The following is an 18,040-nucleotide window of genomic DNA, read 5'->3' on the forward strand; positions in this document are numbered from 1 at the left end:
GGGTGCGCTGGGACAGCACCTCTGGGACAGCATCACAGAAGCATGACAGAGCACAGAGCACACTAGCTGCCGGCTGTGTAAATATCACGCAGCCCCCCCCCAGCCGCAGAGCCACCCGGGAACTGCCTGGGAAAGTGCCATCTCAGCAGTACGAGGGGCTGTTCCGTTACATAAATACACCCGCCGAGGGGCCCAGAGGGGGTGACAGGAGCTGGTAACTAGGCTCCGAGCGAGGGGCTGGCCTGGAGCGGAGCAGGTGGTTACAGGGCGGTGTCGTGGTGCTGCGGGCCTGGCGCTTTGGCCTCCCGCGGGTAGTACTCGGCCAGGATGCTCTCGGGGATCCGCTTTAGCAGCTCCTTCGGGAAGATGCGGAGCAGCTGCCAGCCGATGTCCAGCGATTCGAAGATGGTTCTGTTCTCGTAGGGGCCTGGCGAGCGGGACAGAGGCGCGTTGGGAGACTGTGGAGACGGGCTGCAGACACCTGGGGCCCAAGGGTGGACACCTACACCACGCCCCAGGTGTCTGCACCCCAGCACCCTACGCTGGTCTGGAGAACGGCTAGAGATACATGAACCCCAGGACAGTCTAAAGGGCTAAAGAGCCTCACACCCCACCAAACTCTAGAAAATGGCCAGGGACACCCATGGCCCAGGAGAGACTTGAGAACAGGCAGGGCTCCTGGGAGGGGCTGGAGAACGTCAAGGAGACCCTGGGAGGGGCTGGAGAATGGTCAGGGGCCCCCAGAAGGGGCTGGAGAACAGCCAGAGGGCCCCAGGAGAGACTGGAGAATGGCCAGGAGGCCTCGAGGCGGGCTGGACAATGGGATTCTGGAGACTAGGGCTACAAAGTTTTTTGTGATAGGAGCTTTCAGCCCCTTCTGTCCTGAACTGGCTGTAGGCTGTGCCCTCAAAGCCCAACGTTGGCTCCACAGAGGGTACTTAGCACCACTCGTTTGCTGGCTCTCTGCGGAATGAGGGCACCGGGCCGCCCACAACGCCTGCCTGCGAGCCGCTAGCCTGTCCTCTGTAGCGAACACAGTGGCTTGCTTCAGCCGTGCCCTTCCCCGCCCTGCTGCAGACGTGTGGGCGCTGCGGGCCCACTGGGCGCGTGGATCTGGACGCTGGGCTCCTTACCCTGGGCGATGAACTGCTTCTCAAACTTCTGCAGGAACTCCAGGTACAGCAGGTCGTCTGCCGACAGCGCCTCCTCCCCGACCACGGCCTTCATGGCCTGCACGTCCTTGCCTATGGCGTAGCAGGCGTACTGGGGGTGCGACCGAAAGGATGGGCCGGTGAATGGGGTGCTGGAGAACTTGCAACAGGGGCGCGTGGGGAGAAATCCACTGAAGCCTGTGTGGTGCCCAGATACTACGGAGCTGGGCGCCATGTAAGATAGATTATCCCCCAGGCAGGGCTGTTATCTTCAATTTGCATGTAAAGGAACCGAGGCAGAGACTAGGTGACTGGTCCCAGGACACAGGGAGTCTGGGGCAGAGCAGGGAATTGATCTGAGTGTCCCAAGCTATCACCCTAACCACTGGGCCATGCTTCCTCTGGGGACATCAGCGCACTTAGCCCGGTTTACACCACTGGTGTAACTTGAGGGCAGCCTCCAGCTCTCCGTATGAAGGGGAAGGAGAGAGGGGTAGGGATGGAGAATCCCTCAGCAGGTGGGACTGATGTAGCAAATTATTCCTACCCCCGACCCATTGCAGCACTTACAAGCTGGTTGGACACGTCACCATGGTCTTTCCGGGTCATGCCCTCCCCGATGGCCGACTTCATCAGGCGGGACAGGGAGGGCAGCACGTTTATCGGGGGGTAGATCTGTGGCGGCAGAAAGCACACGAACACAACAGCCTTAGCATGCCCTGCGTGGAAGGCGTGTTAAGTGCCAGAGGGACACCCACTAGTGAACCCCCACAAGAAACTTCAGCAGGAGATGGGGATTGTGAGCCCCGTTTTACATACAGTGGCTGAGCGATTGGCCCAGGCTCACAGGAGCGGCCAGTGGCCCAGCTGGCATTAGACCGGCGGAGTTCCTGGCACCCAGGTCTGTGCCCTGGGCAGTAGATCTCGCCTCTCTGTATTATGTGCCCCCTCACTAGCCAGTCAGCACCCCAAATTCCCCAAAGCCACGGCTCCGTGAGCCCCTGCGGTTCCAGACTTGGGGTCATCTCCTTTGGCAGTGGCTTTCCCTGGCTGTGATCAGAGCCTGAGCCCTCTGCTCCACCGCGAGACACGGAGAGGGAAGGAAGGGCTCTCGGATTCAGGGGGTGGCGAACCTGTCTGTTATGGAGCTGTCTGTCCACGTAGACCTGCCCCTCCGTGATGAAGCCCGTCAAGTCGGGGATGGGGTGGGTGATGTCTGGGAAGGAAAAGACAGAGCCAATGGTAGCCTGGGAGGTCTGCAAACCAGCCAAGGGCCTTGGGCCAAATGAGCCCCCTCCGCAATGACCCCACCCTCTGACAGCTGGCATGGGACTTCACCTGGCCCAGGATGCCAGCCTATGCCCGGCCTGAGGAGCCAAAGGAATGGCTCATCATACAGAGGGAATTGCCATGGGCAGACCCTCACCCGCTCCCCCCAGAAGAGGGCAGACCCATCCTCCCCTGACGAGTCTCCGCCTGGAGCAGAGGGAGCACTCCACCTTCTGACAGCTCCCCCAGGGCGCCCCCCCATGCCACATTCGGGGACCATCCCCTCCCTCCCATGGGATGCTGATGGCTGGGGAGGGGGGTGCAGGCCGCAGCCTGCGTGATTCTGGCAGGCGAACAGGGGAACTTGTGGGACCTCAGGTAAGGAATTGGGAGGCAGGGACGGAGGTCATGCATGGGCGGCAGCTTCCCTCTTTCCATTTCCTGCTTCTCATGCGCCCGAGGGCCAGACGCTGCAAGGAGAGAAACAGCCGCAGTCTGGGTCCCCCAAAGGGCCCTGGGAGACCCGTGTGCGGCGTGCAGGAGCCAGTGAGCGGTGCTGCCCCCTGGTGGCTGGGCCACAGAGAGGATAAAGGATCTACCACTGCTAGCCGAAGAGAAGGGTGGCATCCATTAGCCCACAGCTGGTGTGTTGGGTGCTGAAGGAGGCCAGTTCTAGCCCTGCTCCCTGGGGGCCCAGCTGATTCCGACACCCCCACCTCTCTGCAGGGATCAAAACCAGCGTGGGGGAGAGCGTGGTTGGGTGTGGGCACACCAGCTTGCTGGGATCCCCCCCCAAACCCCCTCCCCATCGGGTGCATGGGCACAGCCGCCTGCTGAGATCCCTCCCCCCACCAGGTGTGGGTCATGGCCACCGGTTGGGATCCTGGCTGCTAATGCAGCATCAGCAAATCTCCGAGCAACGTGCTGATGCCCCCAGCAACCTCTGTGCCCTGACTGCCGTGGGGGCCATGGGCTGGCCCGCCGTGCGCCCTTTGCCCCACGCTGCTCACCGTCGTTGGGCATGGTTAGAATGGGGATCTGCGTGATGGAGCCGCTCCTCCCCTCCACGCGCCCGGCACGCTCATAGATGGTGGCCAGGTCGGTGTACATGTAGCCAGGGAAGCCCCTGCGGCCTGGCACCTCCTCCCTGGCTGCCGACACCTAAGGGGAAGAGCCAGGAGTGAGAGTTACTGCTGCAGGAGAGCTGCCATGGGGCCCACCCTCCTGGGATCCTCCGAGGGGCCCCGTGGGGAGGACCTGTCCCAGTTTTGCCCCACCACCACACTTTGGGTCTGTGATACGGAGCCGGATGCTCCCCCTGCCCGGCTGTCCCGTAGCTGCAGCGCCCCCCTCTGGTGGATCCCGGCTGAGGGAGCAGCGCCCCTCCTGTGCGATTCCGCCCCCAGGGCTGGTGAGCCTGCCCCCTCCAGCTCTCTGCCCAGTGGCACACTCCTGCTACACCTCGGATTGCATACCTGCCCCGCCTTTGGGTTCCCCCTGAGCTTAGTTCATCCCAGTTTCTTTCCACCCTCTCCCTTCTTCGGAGGGGACAACCCCTGCTGCCCTCCTCCCACTGCGACCCAGTGGGCTGGCCCCTTCCCCCAGCACCGGGTTCGCTCAGAACAGGGCAGAGCCCAGTGCTGGCCATTGTGTTTCTCCACGGCCAGCTCAGCCTGCGCTGGTCACCGTGAGCCCCCGCCACCGCTCGCTGGGGCTGGGTGCATGTGAATCGCTGGGTGCTCTGTTTTACAGGGTCAGATGAACGGCTCTGGGGCGAGAAGATGCCCTGGCAAAATAAAACCCAGCCCTTGAAGCTCAGCTCTGCCCCCGGGGAAGGGACACTGCCCTCACAGTGGAGACGGACGTTTCAAAGGACAGCAGGTCGCACCTTTGCCAGAAAGCTGCACTCTGCCCGAGCTTTGAAAAGCCTCCAGTCCCATCCATTCAGCGCGAGGATCCTGGTTGTGGGGCCCATGGAGCCCACTGACCCGGAGCCACGGTGTAACCCACATGCATGCCATTCCATTGGTGGGATGCCCCCTGGCAGGGTCACTGTGTGGGGACTGAACCCAGGGCCTCTGGTTGTAAAAGGATGGGGCCCGACTGCTTAAGCTATATGGCAAATTCCACCTTTTCTGTATGTTTATAATCTTCTTACTATAAGTTCCATTCTATGCATCCGATGAAGTGGGCTGTAGCCCTCGAAAGCTTATGCTCTAATAAATTTGTTAGTCTCTAAGGTGCCACAAGTCCTCCTCTTCTTTTTGCAGATAAACCCTGCTGATTCTCTCTGCATCTCACTCTGCCCCTCCTGCAGCCACATAGTAAAACTCCCCCAGGCTCTCCCCACCTGCAGCATCCTTCTCACCGGCCTCAACAAACGCTATCTTGTCCTGCTCAGGCCCATTCGGTGTCTGAGGCAAAGATCAGTCTCCCGGCCTGTCGCTTTGAGCCCCCCTTCCGCTTTGCTCCCCAGGCCCGTTCGCATCACACACAAGCTGCTTGTCTTCGCTTCTGAGGCTCCACTACCTCTCCTTTGCCATCATGCTGTCAGCGCTCAGCTCTGACGGGCGCACGACACCATCACCCGCCCCTCAAGTCTTCACCCCGGCCCCTTTGCGTTTCCCCCCGGCCGCCTCCTGTGCTTGGGAGGAGCTCCCCAGGAACACCCGCAGAGCGACCTGTTCTCCTTCAAACCCCGCCTGAAAACTCCCCTTTGCCACGATGCCTCCAAAAAACCTTGGCACTGCCTAGGACCCCTCGCAGCCAGCCAGGTGGTTTGCTCAGATTAGTGATCTCAAGGTTCAGGGCCCGAGGGAGGACACCCGACGGGAAACACAAATGTGGCCCCAGGACAGAGGCAAGCGTGAACTGGAGTCACTTTCCCCTTCCCCAACCCTCTGCAGTGCACGTTACCCTGCGGCCATTGGATGCCGGGTGCAGCTGGGGGGTGAGGCCCAAGGAGCCAGAAGGAAGGAGCGTAGCGAGGAAAGCGAGTCCCAGAAGGTTGTGGGAGAGAGTTGGCCACGTTCACCCCAACCTGCCAGCCCCTGGGGTGTACGTGACACCAGCCGAGCCTCCCGTGCATGCCAGGAGGTGGATGGGAGTGGCTCTAAGGGAGTGGACGGGAGCCTGACGCAGGCAAGGGAACGGGATCACGTCACCCCTGAAGTTTCCCGTTCGGGCCAGAGTCTCCACAGCATTTGTCTCCCATTTAGGAGGCCAAAGGAAGCAACTGGGTTTGATGAGGGCCTCAGCTCCCGGCAGCTCCCGCTGCTTGTTCACCTGCTTCAGTGGGAACTGCTGGGGGCTGATCGCCTGGGGACAATCTGGCCCTCCCCGGGCAGTGGGACCCAGTCCGGCCCGTTCACAGGTGCCTCCAGCCCTTGGGAAGGCTGTGGCCTGAGTCCAGCTGCGGCGTCAGGGTGGGAAGCGTCGCCGTACTGACCTCCCGCAGGGCCTCGGCGTAGGAGCTCATGTCGGTCAGGATCACCAGGACATGCTTCTCGCACTGGTAGGCCAGGAACTCGGCGGTGGTCAGCGCCAGGCGTGGGGTGATGATGCGCTCGATCCTGCGGGAGGAGATGGCCGTTAGCGGAGGCTGGTCTCGGACAGCTTCCCGCAGCGTCCCCTCAAAGCACGTACTCCGCAGCCATGCCGTTCCCCCGAGAGACCAGGTTACAAGGGGGCCAATCCCCGCTGGGCATCAGATGGCCCCGTTCCCGCTGACCTCGGAGTTCCCCATTCTCCAATGGCAAGCACCCCAACCCCGCGGATAGCATCGGCACACCCCCACGGGGAGCTGGAACGTCCCGGCTGCACCCCTGGGCCATGCAGATCGAGCCCAGAACCTCCTGCCCCCCAAAACCAGCCCCTCCCAACTGAGCTAGGAGACAACGCTCCCCTTGCTGGGAGCAGCAGCTGGCCTAGGATGTGTGGGGGAGCAGTTCTGAGTCTATCTCGCAGGGTGCAGCCGTGTGCACACACCAGCCCTTACGTTACACTCTCAGTAGGAACTGGGCCATCCCCTGGCCTGTGCACAGACATGGCAGGGGAACCTGCTCTGGGGTGAGCCATCCCTTGGACGCTTTCCCTCTCCTCCACTGGCCACCAAGCCGCATTGCAGAGTGTCCTGACCGCCCTACCCAGCCGGGGGGCATTGTGAAAGGGCTTGAAATCTGCAAGGGGCTGGGCAGCATCCACTCGAGCTGAAGTCAAGGGGAGCTGAGGTTGCTCCGCGCCTTGCAGGATTGGGCCCAAGCCTCTGCTCCTGCTCCCACTGGAGTCAATGCTAGATTGGCCCCTGAGCAGGACTGTGCCCCCGGCAGGAGGGGAGGCACCTTCTGGTTGTCAGTGGTTTCCTCCTGATGCAGGAGGAGGGCTGCCCAATGTGTAGCATCCACGTGGCATGCACCCAATGGAAAAGGAGTGTGAGCACCGCCCAAAGAGACGAGCTCCACCCCAGAGTGGCATTTGGGCCCGTAATGCAATGGGGGATTGGGCCTATTGACCTCTGTAGAATTACTCCAGAGATAACTAGGCCCAGTGGATCTGACCCTCCTCTCACTTACACCGGAGCAATTCCATCGACTTCCACAGAGTTACTCCAGCTTTACACCACCGTGAGGGAGATCAGAGCCAAGACAAGAATGTCTGTAGCCTCCCAGATCGCAGGTTTATTAATTGTTTGTATTACCATAGGGCCCAGGCGCCCCTGCCATAGACCAGAACCCTGTTGTGCTTGGCGCTGTATGGTTTAATTGCTATTCGGTGTATTACGGTAGTGCCCAGGAGTCCCAGCCATAGACAGAACCCCATTGCGCTAGGTGCTGTACAGTTTTATTGCTATTAGGTGTATTACGATAGTGCCCAGGAGCCTAGCCATGGACTGCACCCTGGTGCGCTAGGCGCTGCACACGTGCAGAACAAAAGGCAAGAGGCTGGGCGTGTTATGGTTAATGGGCCCTGATCTGGCGCAGTTCCCTTGATGACAGGCAGTGGCTGCACTCACGTGGGGTCATTGGCGAGGTTCAGGAAGAGGCACACGTTCTCCATGGAGCCGTTCTCCTCGAAGTCCGACTTGAAGAACCGGGCGGTTTCCATGTTCACCTGCCAATCACATCCAGCATGGGGTGGGGCTGAGCAACACAACAGTCCCCATTGTACAGATGGGGAAACTGAGGCCAGGGGAGGGCACTGACTCGCCCACAGTCCCACAGGGAGTCAGTGGCAGAGCAGGGACTAGAACCCAGGTGTCCTGAGTACCAGTCTCCGGTTCCCACCCCAGCCTCTTCAGTGTAACTTGGCTCTTTTAACTTCTTTCTGCTCTTACTCCTCTGGTCCCATGTCCCAGACCTTCCACCCTGGGGACGCAGCACGAGGGCCTGCCAGGATGGGGTAGGCTGCTGTAACACGGCGCACCTCGGGGCACTGGCCCGGCTGCAGGACACCACTCCGCGCGGCGCTGGGTATCCTGGCACCGTCTCCGGAGGAAGCAGCCTGTGCCAGGGGCAGGGAGCGGTGGGGGGCCCGGGAGCAGAGCAGGTTGCAAGGACACAGCTGTCCACCAGGGGGGAGCACAGTGCTGCTGATCTCGACCACCTGGCTCTTTACAGGGGGATTCTCCCTGTTCCCCGGGCCCAGCCCGAGGGGGCTGGGAGGCGGTTCCAGGGCTTAGCAATTTTCCCCACCAACCACTCGCTCTGCCTCGCCCTTCCAGCTGTCTCCAAGGAGCAGTTCCCTGGGACCAAAGCAGAACGTCGGATCCTCCCACGCTCGTGCTAATCCCCCAGTGCCTGGGCTGTCCCTGAACCCGCTGGCTTGGGCTCAGCCCCAAACTCTGGTCTGCAGGGATGCCCCTGCCCGAGGGCCCTGGTTCATCCCAATGCTCAGCCCCGGGGCCGTTCTGAAACCCAGACTCAGCCCCAAGCCTGAGCTCCCCAGATTTGTCCCCGAACCCAGCCCCAGCACCATGACTCTGACCCCCAGGTCCCGAGGCAAGGTCTGGACACCTTGCTCTGGGTTTGAGCCAAAGCCCTAGTCCAGGCTGCGCTCAGAACCTTGCTGCACGGGGCTGCAAGGGGCTCAGCTGGTGTCTCGGCAATCTCCAGCCCTCCGCCCCAGGACCTGCTGCCTGAGGCAAGGCCCTGCACGGAGCTGGGAGGCCTGCGCTGCCCCCGCCAGCAGCCTCCCCAGCTCCTGGCCGGACTCACCCCCATGGCTGCGAAGACGATGGCGAAGTTCTCTTCATGATAGTCCATCACATCCTTGGACTTTTTCACCAGGCCGGCCTGTCTACAGATCTGAGCGGCGATCTGCGGAGGGGAGAGACGCAGGGCTCAGACCCAGAGACGGGCACCTCAGCCCGGCCTCAGAGCCCGACGCCCGAGCCGCCAGCTCACTTGGGCTCTGGGTCCAGTTCTGCGGCCTGAGCCCCGTCTCAGATCTGGGGGGAGGAGGGGCGGTGCGTGCGAACTGCACGCTGGGGTAACTTCACTGAAGCCAACGCGTAACGCCGGTGAAGAATTTAGCTGACGGAGACTGGAGCTTGGTCAAACCACAGCAAATGCGGAGCCAGGGGGAACATGGGAACTGCCTCTGGGAGTATTTGAGGGATGTAACAGAAGAGGACCGAGTCACGGGATGTTGCTAAGCAGAGGAAAATGGAGGCTGAATCCTAATCTCCTCCCAACCACTGCCGTTCTCCATCACCGTGCATCCTGCCTGTCACTCAGGTGCAGAACCTGGGCCCCCTCTTTGGCTCGGCCGTCTCTCTGGGTCCCCCCTTCCAGCTACGTCTAACCCTGGCTGGTTCTTCCTGTGCCCCGTCTCTATGATGCGGCTGTTCCTGTCCCTCCGCTCAGCCAGAACTCCCATCACTGGGCGCCTTTTGATTGCTGCAACAGCCTTCTCGCTGGCCTGGCAATGGCAGCCGGCCCTGCTCAGCTCCACGCAGAGGCAAAGGGGGTTTGCCTAGCCTGGCACTGTGACCATGTCACCCCTCTCTTTGCCTCCCTCCACTGCCTCCCCCTTCTCTAGCTCAAACACCAGCTACTTGTTTTCACCGTCAAGGCCCCACATGGCCAATCCCCACCCTCCCTATCACCTCTCGCTCACTACTGAGATGTCGACGCTCGTCTCCAAACGGCCCTTGATGCCCATCACCAGCACTCACTTGCTACCTTTTCAGACAAGCCCCTTGGTGCTTCCTCCCCTGCTGCCCCACGTGCTGGGGAGGAGTTCCCCGTAAACAGCCCCGAACATCTCATCATCCTCCTTCTCTCCCCCGGCCCTGAAACTCTCCTTTGCAGCGATGCCTACAAAAAACAGGACGATGGCTCCGCTGCTGGTGCCTCTGAGGACATGACAAGAGGCAATGGGCTTAAATTGCAGCCAGGGCGGTTTAGGTTGGCCATTAGGAAAAACTTCCTGACTGTCAGGGTGGTGAAGCACTGGGTTAAATTGCCCAGGGAGGTTGTGGAATCTCCATCATTGGGGATTTTTAAGAGCAGGTCAGACAAACACCTGTCAGGGAGGGTCTAGATAATACTTAGTCCTGCCTTGAGTGCAGGGGATGGGACTAGATGACCTCTCGAGGGCCTTTCCAGTCCTACAATTCTATGATTGTATGCCACCATCTCTCTGTATCTGTCTGCTGTCTCTTGTCTTACACTGTGAGCTCTTCGGGGCAGGGACTGTGTTTCTCCAGCACCTGGCGCAGCGAAGGCCTGGCCCGTGACGAGGGTTTGCAGGCAGTACAAATAATAAATAACAGCAATAATAAAAATAATAATTATCCACAGGCCTGTGGGTGTCATGTGTCCTTCCCTGTGCCTGATCCACAAAGGGGACGAGTCACTGCCCCCTGCCTTCCCCTCCACGCCCCCCATCCACCATCACTGCCCCCTGCCTTCCTCTCCACCCCCTGCATCCACCATCACTGCCCCCTGCCTTCCCCCCACTCCCATCCTCCATATTCCCTAGTGAGATCTAGTAAGCCGCAGAAGAGGGATAGATGGGTGGGCTATTGAAACCGATGCTGGATGAAGCCCTGGAGAATGGAGGCCCCTAGAAGAGTATATTAACGTGGCCTGTCCCATCTCTAAAGCCTTGCTCCCTGTATTTAAACAGGTGTTACCAAAAAGGCAGGAACTCCAGCTAGAAATGCAGCTGAAAAGCTTTGGGAGCTGGTGCTGCAGGAGATGAGAGCCCTGCTCAGACCTGGCTGTGCCGTCTTCCCAACACGCCCTACCAGGTGGAACTGCGCTCCCCACCAAGCCGGCCCGGCTGACCTGACCTCGTTCAGGCCAGGGCTCAGGATGCTGCTTACCCATGAGATAGCCGGCAGCTTCGCCGATGCCCTACCCTGGTTTAATAATAATCATTCTGTTAACAGGGTGGGACCTTGCTGGGAACTGGTTGGTGTGTGAGGGGAAGGCAGGGGGCAGTGATGGAGAATGAAGGGAAAGCGGTGGACGTGTTATTCCTTGACTTTAGCAAAGCTTTTGACACGGTCTCCCACAGTATTCTTGCCAGCAAGTTAAAGAAGTATGGGCTGGATGAATGGACTATAAGGTGGATAGAAAGCTGGCTAGATCATTGGGCTCAACGGGTAGTGATCAATGGCTCCATGTCTAGTTGGCAGCCGGTATCAAGCGGAGTGCCCCGAGGGTCGGTCCTGGGGCCGGTTTTGTGCAATATCTTCATTAATGATCTGGAGGATGGCGTGGATTGCACTCTCAGCACGTTTGCAGAGGACACTAGACTGGGAGGAGAGGTAGATACGCTGGAGGGCAGGGATAGGATACAGAGGGCCCTAGACAAATTAGAGGATTGGGCCAAAAGAAATCTGATGAGGTTCAACAAGGACAAGTGCAGAGTCCTGCACTAAGGACGGAAGAACCCCATGCACCGCTACAGACTAGGGACCGAATGGCTCGGCAACAGTTCTGCAGAAAAGGATCTAGGGGTTACAGTGGACGAGCAGCTGGATATGAGTCAGCAGTGTGCCCTTGTTGCCAGGAAGGCTAAGGGCATTTTGGGCTGTATAAGTAGGGGCATTGCCAACAGATCGAGGGACGTGATCGTTCCCCTCTATTCGACATTGGTGAGGCCACATCTGGAGTACTGTGTCCAGTTTGGGGCCCCACACTACAAGGAGGATGTGGAAAAATTGAAAAGCATCCAGTGGAGGGCAACGAAAATAATTAGGGGACTGGAACACATGACTTATGAGGGGAGGCTGCAGGAACTGGGATTGTTTAGTCTGCAGAAGAGAAGAATGAGGGGGGATTTGATAGCTGCTTTCAACTACCTGAAAGGGGGTTCCAAAGAGGATGGATCTAGACTGTTCCCAGTGGTAGCAGATGACAGAATGAAGAGTAATGGTCTCAAGTTGCAGTGGGGGAGGTTTAGGTTGGATAGTAGGAAAAACTTTTTCACACGGAGGGTGGTGAAGCCCTGGAATGGGTTACCTAGGGAGGTGGTGGAATCTCCTTCCTTAGAAGTTTTTAAGGTCAGGCTTGACAAAGCCCTGACTGGGATTATTTAGTTGGGGATTGGTCCTGCTTTGAGCAGGGGGTTGGACTAGATGACCTCCTGAGGTCCCTTCCAACCCTGATAGTCTATATTCTAGGATGGGGGAAGAGGGGCAGTGACGGTGGGTGGGGAAGGACCTATAACTCGCCCTGTGATGAGAGTCCATGCTCTAACCTGATCCTTCCTGTAAGTACCTACCATGGGCATCCGCTCCCCTAACAGCCTTTAAATCCACTTCAAAATCACGGCAGGACCAGTTGGAGGCCTGGCTCTAACACAGGCACCCAGGCCTACCCGCGCCCCTTGGTCCCCCAAAAAGAGGGGCCGAGGAGGAGGCTATTTCCCTGCCCTCCTTTATCAGCCGGCTGTGCTCCTGGATCCCTCCCCACCTCTGGCTTGTGCTGCCGCAGCATCCATTGCACTGGACCCTGACTTTATTATATTAACTTTCGTCTGTCACTCCCGATCTGTCAGGCCGGGTTTTCCGTCCGATTGCCTCACTGTCTTGCTCTCTGGTGTGGCATGCGCTGCTGTTGTCAGAGGAGGAAGCGGATTGATTGCCTCTTGGGCCGCGGATCTCCGTTTCGTTGCCAAAGCGGCTGCACCTGTTGCATTTATAGATCGACCGGATATTTCGAGTTCATCAAAGTTCACGACCGAGGGGTTATGATCAGGGCTGATGCAGCTTGGCGTTGCGGCGCAAACTTCACTTGGCGTTTCTAGCGCAGTCCGGCTTCGCCGCTCACCGGCTTTCATGGTCTTGCTTGGTTCAGCACACAGGGCTGAGGAGTCAGTCCAGCCGCCACCCTGCCCTTCCAAACCCGGGGCTGGATTTGAGAGATTGGCCGATGAGTGCGGGCACCGGCGCCGGAGGTGCAGAGATACAAACAAAAATAACCACATCTTCCATCTTCCATGCGGACTCGCATAGATCCCAAGGCCAGAAGGGATGATCGTGATCATCTAGTCTGACCTCCTGTTTAGCCCAGGCCGGAGACCTGCCCCCCAGTAATCCCTAGAGCCGAGCTTTTAGACAAACCTTCTATCTTGATTTAAAATTTGTCAGCGACGGATAGTTCACCACGACACCTGGTAAATTGTTCCAATGGTTAATGACTCTCACTGCTAAAAATGCACACCTTATTTCCTGTCTGAATTTGCCTAGCTTCAGCTTCCAGCCACTGGATCATATCAGACCTTTGTTGGCGAGACTGAAGAGACAATTATCAAATATTTGTTCCCCATGTAGGTACTTATAGACTGTGATCAAGTCACCTTCAACCTTCTCTTTGTTCCATTAAATAGATTGAGCTCCTTGGGCCCATCACGAGAAGGCAGGTTTTCTAGTCCTTTCTTCATTCTCGTGACTCTTCTTTGAACCCTCTCCAATTCATCAACATCCTTCTTGAACTGTGGGCACCAGATCTGGACCCAGCATTCCAGCAGTGGTTACACTAGTGCCAAATACAGAGGTCAAATAACCTCTTTTACTTGAGATTCCCCTGTTTCTGCATCCCAGGATCACATTAGCCCCTTTGGCCTCAGCATCACACTGGGAGCTCCTGTTCAGCTGATTATCCACCACGATCCCCAAATCTTGTTCAGAGTCCCTGCTTCCCAGGATAGAGTCCCCCATCATGTAAGTACAGCCTAAATTATTTGTTCCTAGAGGTATATATTTGTGTGAACCAGGGGTCATCCAATTAAATTAACAGTCAACAGGTTTAAAAGCAATGTAAGGACGTACATCTTCACACAATGCACAGTCACCCCGCGGAACTCCCTGCCAGGGGATGTTGTGAAGGCCAAGGCTATAACTGGGCTCAAAAAAGAATTAGATAAATTCCTGGAGGATAGGTCTAATGAAAGGCAGTTCCTTTTACCCAAGAGTTGACAATCTAGACAGACAGGAGAGACAAGGGTGGAAGGGGAAGCCACTCGCTGGATGTCACCCAGCAGGTCGGAGCTGGGCCTAGAACCGAGGTCTCCTGAGTGCCAGGCCAGCGCCCTGCCTGCAGAACCAGAATGGCTGGCTGGTAGAAAGTGTTGCACTCCCAGGCTGTCGCCCTGACAAGGTGCCACACAGAACAGGCACCGCACTGGGCAGAGCCAGGGCAGGCTTCTCACCCGCACGGCTCTGCCCGGGTGTCCCGGCTCCGACTCAGGGGGACCTTCTCTAAGGTCTGGTTCGCTCTTCAGGGCTCACCCAGTTTTTGGCATCCCTGCTGAGGCTGCCAGAGGGGTGGGGGATTCCGTGGTGCTGGGGGGTTCTTGGGCCGGCCTGCTGGCAAAGGAGGCCTTGAGGTGCACCTCACCCGGACACCGCACAGCCAGTCAATGAGGGACAGCTGTTGGGAACAGCGAACTGGGCCAGCTAGGAACAGGGGAATCAAACTCCGGCCACCATTACCAATCTCCCGGGCCAGGCACCCCGCCCTGCAGGAAACGTCCATGGTTACCGGGGGCCCAGTGGTCCCAGCGCTTGCAATGCCACGAGAGCCCAACTTCCAGCCCCTCTGATGTTAGCATAAAGCAGCGATGCATCCACCCTCGCCCCATGTGCCCTGGCCGCCCCTGCTGCAGAAGGGGACGGGGAGGGATGGGCAGAGAGGTGAGGGCCTACCTCGTTGTGGGGGAGCCCGGCAGCAGAGAAGATGGGGATTTTCTGCCCCCTGGCGATGCTGTTCATGACGTCGATGGGCGAGATGCCAGTCTGGATCATCTCCTCGGGGTATATGCGACCATGAGGGTTGATAGGCTGACCTGAAACAAGAAGGCAGGAAGCGGTTGTTGCAGGGGTGCTCATGGACCTGGTTTGTTATTGTCGGGTCACTTAAAAGACCTGGATGGTTTCGTGGGGATAGGGAAATGAACGGTTAGATATGAAAAATACAAAAACCTCACACAGAGGGGGAAAATAGTCTAAATAGGGAGAGAGAGAGAAGAGCCCAGAAAGATGGGTGTCGTTCTGGGCCTGCTGACCTGGGCAATGCCCCTTTAAAATCTATAGGGCAGGGGTTGCATGGGGGTGATCAAGTGACTGAGCAGTCATCTCAGGTGTGCAGGAATCCAGATTCTTGTGGGGCAGCCTGCGTGTTATTACACAGGCATCACTTAGACACCCGTGTGTGAAAATGTGCCCCCTGGAGGTTGACATTGCTCCCCCTCAGACACATCCATGCAAATGTAACCACAGCTGGCAGAACACAGGTTCGGAGCTCCCCAGTGGCTGGGCCATATAGAAGTTTATGAGTCTGCTACCGCCTCTGAACTAACAGACTGGGCCCTTTAGATCAAGCAGTAGAGGCTTGTTCTTTTAGATCCAGGTTCAGTCCCCAGAGATGACCCACACAGTGGTGTCATTTCGACTGGGGGCCCATTGGGGGCTGTTCCACTGTGGGTTATGCTAGTGAAGTCAGTGGGAGCTGCAAGCACATAGCTGAGGGCAGTAAAGAGCTGGTTGTTGTTAGAGGGACATCGGCACAGTACAAATACATTGGCCAAGCCGTGTAGACCTCACTCAGCTTCACAGAGGGAGCTTTTACCTGAATAAAAGCTACGTAAGGGCTTCTGGATCTAACACCACCTTAGATTACGACAGCTGAAAGTAACGGAGAAACCTGACATACTGTTATGTTGAAATGTGCCAATGGTCACGGTCAGGGAGTCTATGCCCTGGTCTACACCAGGAAATTAGGTCGATGTAACTACACTTAGAGGTGTGAAAAATCCACACCCTAGAGCGACGTGGTTACACCAACCTACCCCCTGTTGTAGACAGCACTAGGTCGACGAGAGAACTCTCCTGTGGACCTAGCTACCGTCTCTCAGGGAGGTGGAGCACCCGCCAGTGGGAGACCCTCTCCCATTGGCATCGGTAGCAGCTTCCCTGAAGGCTACAGCAGCGCAGCTGCTGAATTTAAGTGCAGACAAGCCCCTAGATCCAAAGACAATCACGTACCTTGTTAAAGCCAGTGGTGCCGGGCTCTCCTTCTGACTCAACGGACGGAACAATCAAGCCCCTTTATATGTAGTAAAAACAGCTGCAACCGTGCAAGGCAACAGGCCGCATGGCAACATAGAGCTAACCCAGTTAGCTTCAAAGAGGTTTCGCTGATTGCAAAGGCAGAGGCTGGATATTCATAGAATCATAGGACTGGAAGGGCCCTCGAGTGGTCTTCTAGTTCAGTCCCCTGCACTCAGGGCAGGACGAAGGATTATCTAGAGTCAGACCATCCCTGACAGGTGTTTGTCTAACTTGCTCTTTAAAACCTCCAATGACTGAGATTCCACAACCTCCCTAGGCTGACTCTGATGAACTATTGATTGCGGGCTGTGGGTGCTGGAGACAGAGGGAGGAGCTGTGAGTGTCATGCAGAGAGGAAACAGAGGGACAAAGCTTCTTGGGCACAGAGCTGGCTGGAAGGGCAGACTTGGGGATTTCTGAGCAGGGGACCTGTTCCTGTTTGTTCCCACAGTGCTCTAAGAAGCAGGACTCTGCGTTCATTTTTTGTAAACAAACAACCCTTCACCGAAGAATATACCTGAGTCCAAGCTTCAATTTCTCATCGTCACTGAAACAGCCCAGGAGGACCCCAGATGTTGGCTAATCCCTGGGACTAAAGAGGCGACAGTATTCTTTGGAGCCTCATCTAACTCCCACTGGCCAGGAAGATCTCCCCACTGACTTCAGTTCCCTTCTTACCCTTCACTTGGTTTGGGCACTTAAAACAGCTTGGTCCATTTCATTGGTCCTTCTTGTCAGTCCCTAGTCAATTTCACCTGCAGAGTCTCATGCACAAGCCCAGTGCTGCAATGTTTGTATTGCAAACACCAAAGAACAATGGTTATTTGTTCACAAAAATAACTGTTCACATTGGAATTTATTACCTATTAACAAAAAAACCTTGGTAACTTGGTCAAATTCAAGCCCAGCAGCCTCTTGCTAACGTGATCTGAAACCTTTAGTGCTGGCTCACGTGGTCCAGGGACTAGGGCCTGGCCCCTGGTAGCCAGGAGACCTGGGTTCTTTGGATCTGCCACTGACTTGCTCTGTGATCTTGGTCGAGTCATTGCCCGTCTCTGTCTCAGTTTCCCCACCTGTCAAATTGGGATCTGCCTGCCCCCCTTTGCAAAGTGCAAACATAAGAACAGCCAGACTGGGCCAGACCAAAGGTCCATCTAGACCAGTATCCTATCTTCTGACACCAGCTGATGCCAGGTGCCCCAGAGGGAATGAACAGAACAGGGCAATTATTGAGTGATCCGTCCCCTGTCGTCCACTCCCAGCTTCTGGCAGTCAGAGGTTTAGGGACACCAGAGCATTGGGTTGCATCCCTGCCCATCTTGTCTAATAGCCATTGACGAACTTATCCTCCTTGGCCTCTCTGCTATGGCTGACAGCAAAAGGGCTGTCATCCCAACACACAGGAAGACATGGTCTCTGCCCCTTAGATCATGCGCACAACATCTCTTGCCATCTTAATTTCTTGTAATGGGCTTACCATTAATATCGAGAAAATCCTCGGCCATAACAGCTGGGCCTTTGTCAATGGGTTTTGCAGAACCGTTAAAAACCCGACCTGCAAATGGAAATAAACGTTATTTAATATTTTCACCAATGACCTCAAGGATAACAAAAAGAAAAGGAGGACCTGTGGCACCTTAGAGACTAACCAATTTATTTGAGCATGAGCTTTCGTGAGCGACAGCTCACTTCATCAGATGCATTCCAATGAAGTGAGCTGTAGCTCATGAAAGCTTATGCTCAAATAAATTGGTTAGTCTCTACGATGCCACAAGTACTCCATTTCTTTTTGAGGATAACAAAGCCATCACTGACAGAGTTTGCAGATGACACAAAGATTCGGGAAGCGGTAAATAATGCAGAGGACAGGTCAGTAATACAGAGAGAGCCGGACTGCTTGGTAACCTTGGCACAAGCTTGCCGGGGACACCCCCTCGGCCCTCTTGGGCTATGCACCCTTCATCGGAGAACTGCACAGGTTCCAGCTCTTGTTTCCTAGGCTCAGAAAAGCATTGAAACTTCAAGCTGCAGACCCAGCTAGTACACTTAACGTGGC

General features: G+C 56.9%; 1 protein-coding gene across 1 annotated transcript in view; it reads right to left on the reverse strand.

Moving 5' to 3' along the window:
- Positions 1–260: 260 nt before the first annotated feature.
- Positions 261–18,040, reverse strand: part of ATP6V1B1 (ATPase H+ transporting V1 subunit B1) — a 76,703-nt gene continuing 58,923 nt past the window's right edge. Inside the window, exons 5-14 of the mRNA XM_077814713.1 lie at positions 17,462–17,539; positions 14,581–14,720; positions 8,633–8,734; positions 7,432–7,529; positions 5,869–5,992; positions 3,431–3,581; positions 2,285–2,367; positions 1,722–1,826; positions 1,134–1,263; positions 261–427 (exon numbers count right to left, since the gene is read on the reverse strand). Of these exons, the coding sequence (XP_077670839.1) occupies positions 261–427; positions 1,134–1,263; positions 1,722–1,826; positions 2,285–2,367; positions 3,431–3,581; positions 5,869–5,992; positions 7,432–7,529; positions 8,633–8,734; positions 14,581–14,720; positions 17,462–17,539 (1,178 nt within the window). The remainder of the gene's footprint in view (positions 428–1,133; positions 1,264–1,721; positions 1,827–2,284; positions 2,368–3,430; positions 3,582–5,868; positions 5,993–7,431; positions 7,530–8,632; positions 8,735–14,580; positions 14,721–17,461; positions 17,540–18,040) is intronic.

The sequence above is a fragment of the Eretmochelys imbricata genome, chromosome 4 (genome assembly GCF_965152235.1).
Source record: "Eretmochelys imbricata isolate rEreImb1 chromosome 4, rEreImb1.hap1, whole genome shotgun sequence".
Taxonomy (NCBI): Eukaryota; Metazoa; Chordata; order Testudines; family Cheloniidae; genus Eretmochelys; species Eretmochelys imbricata.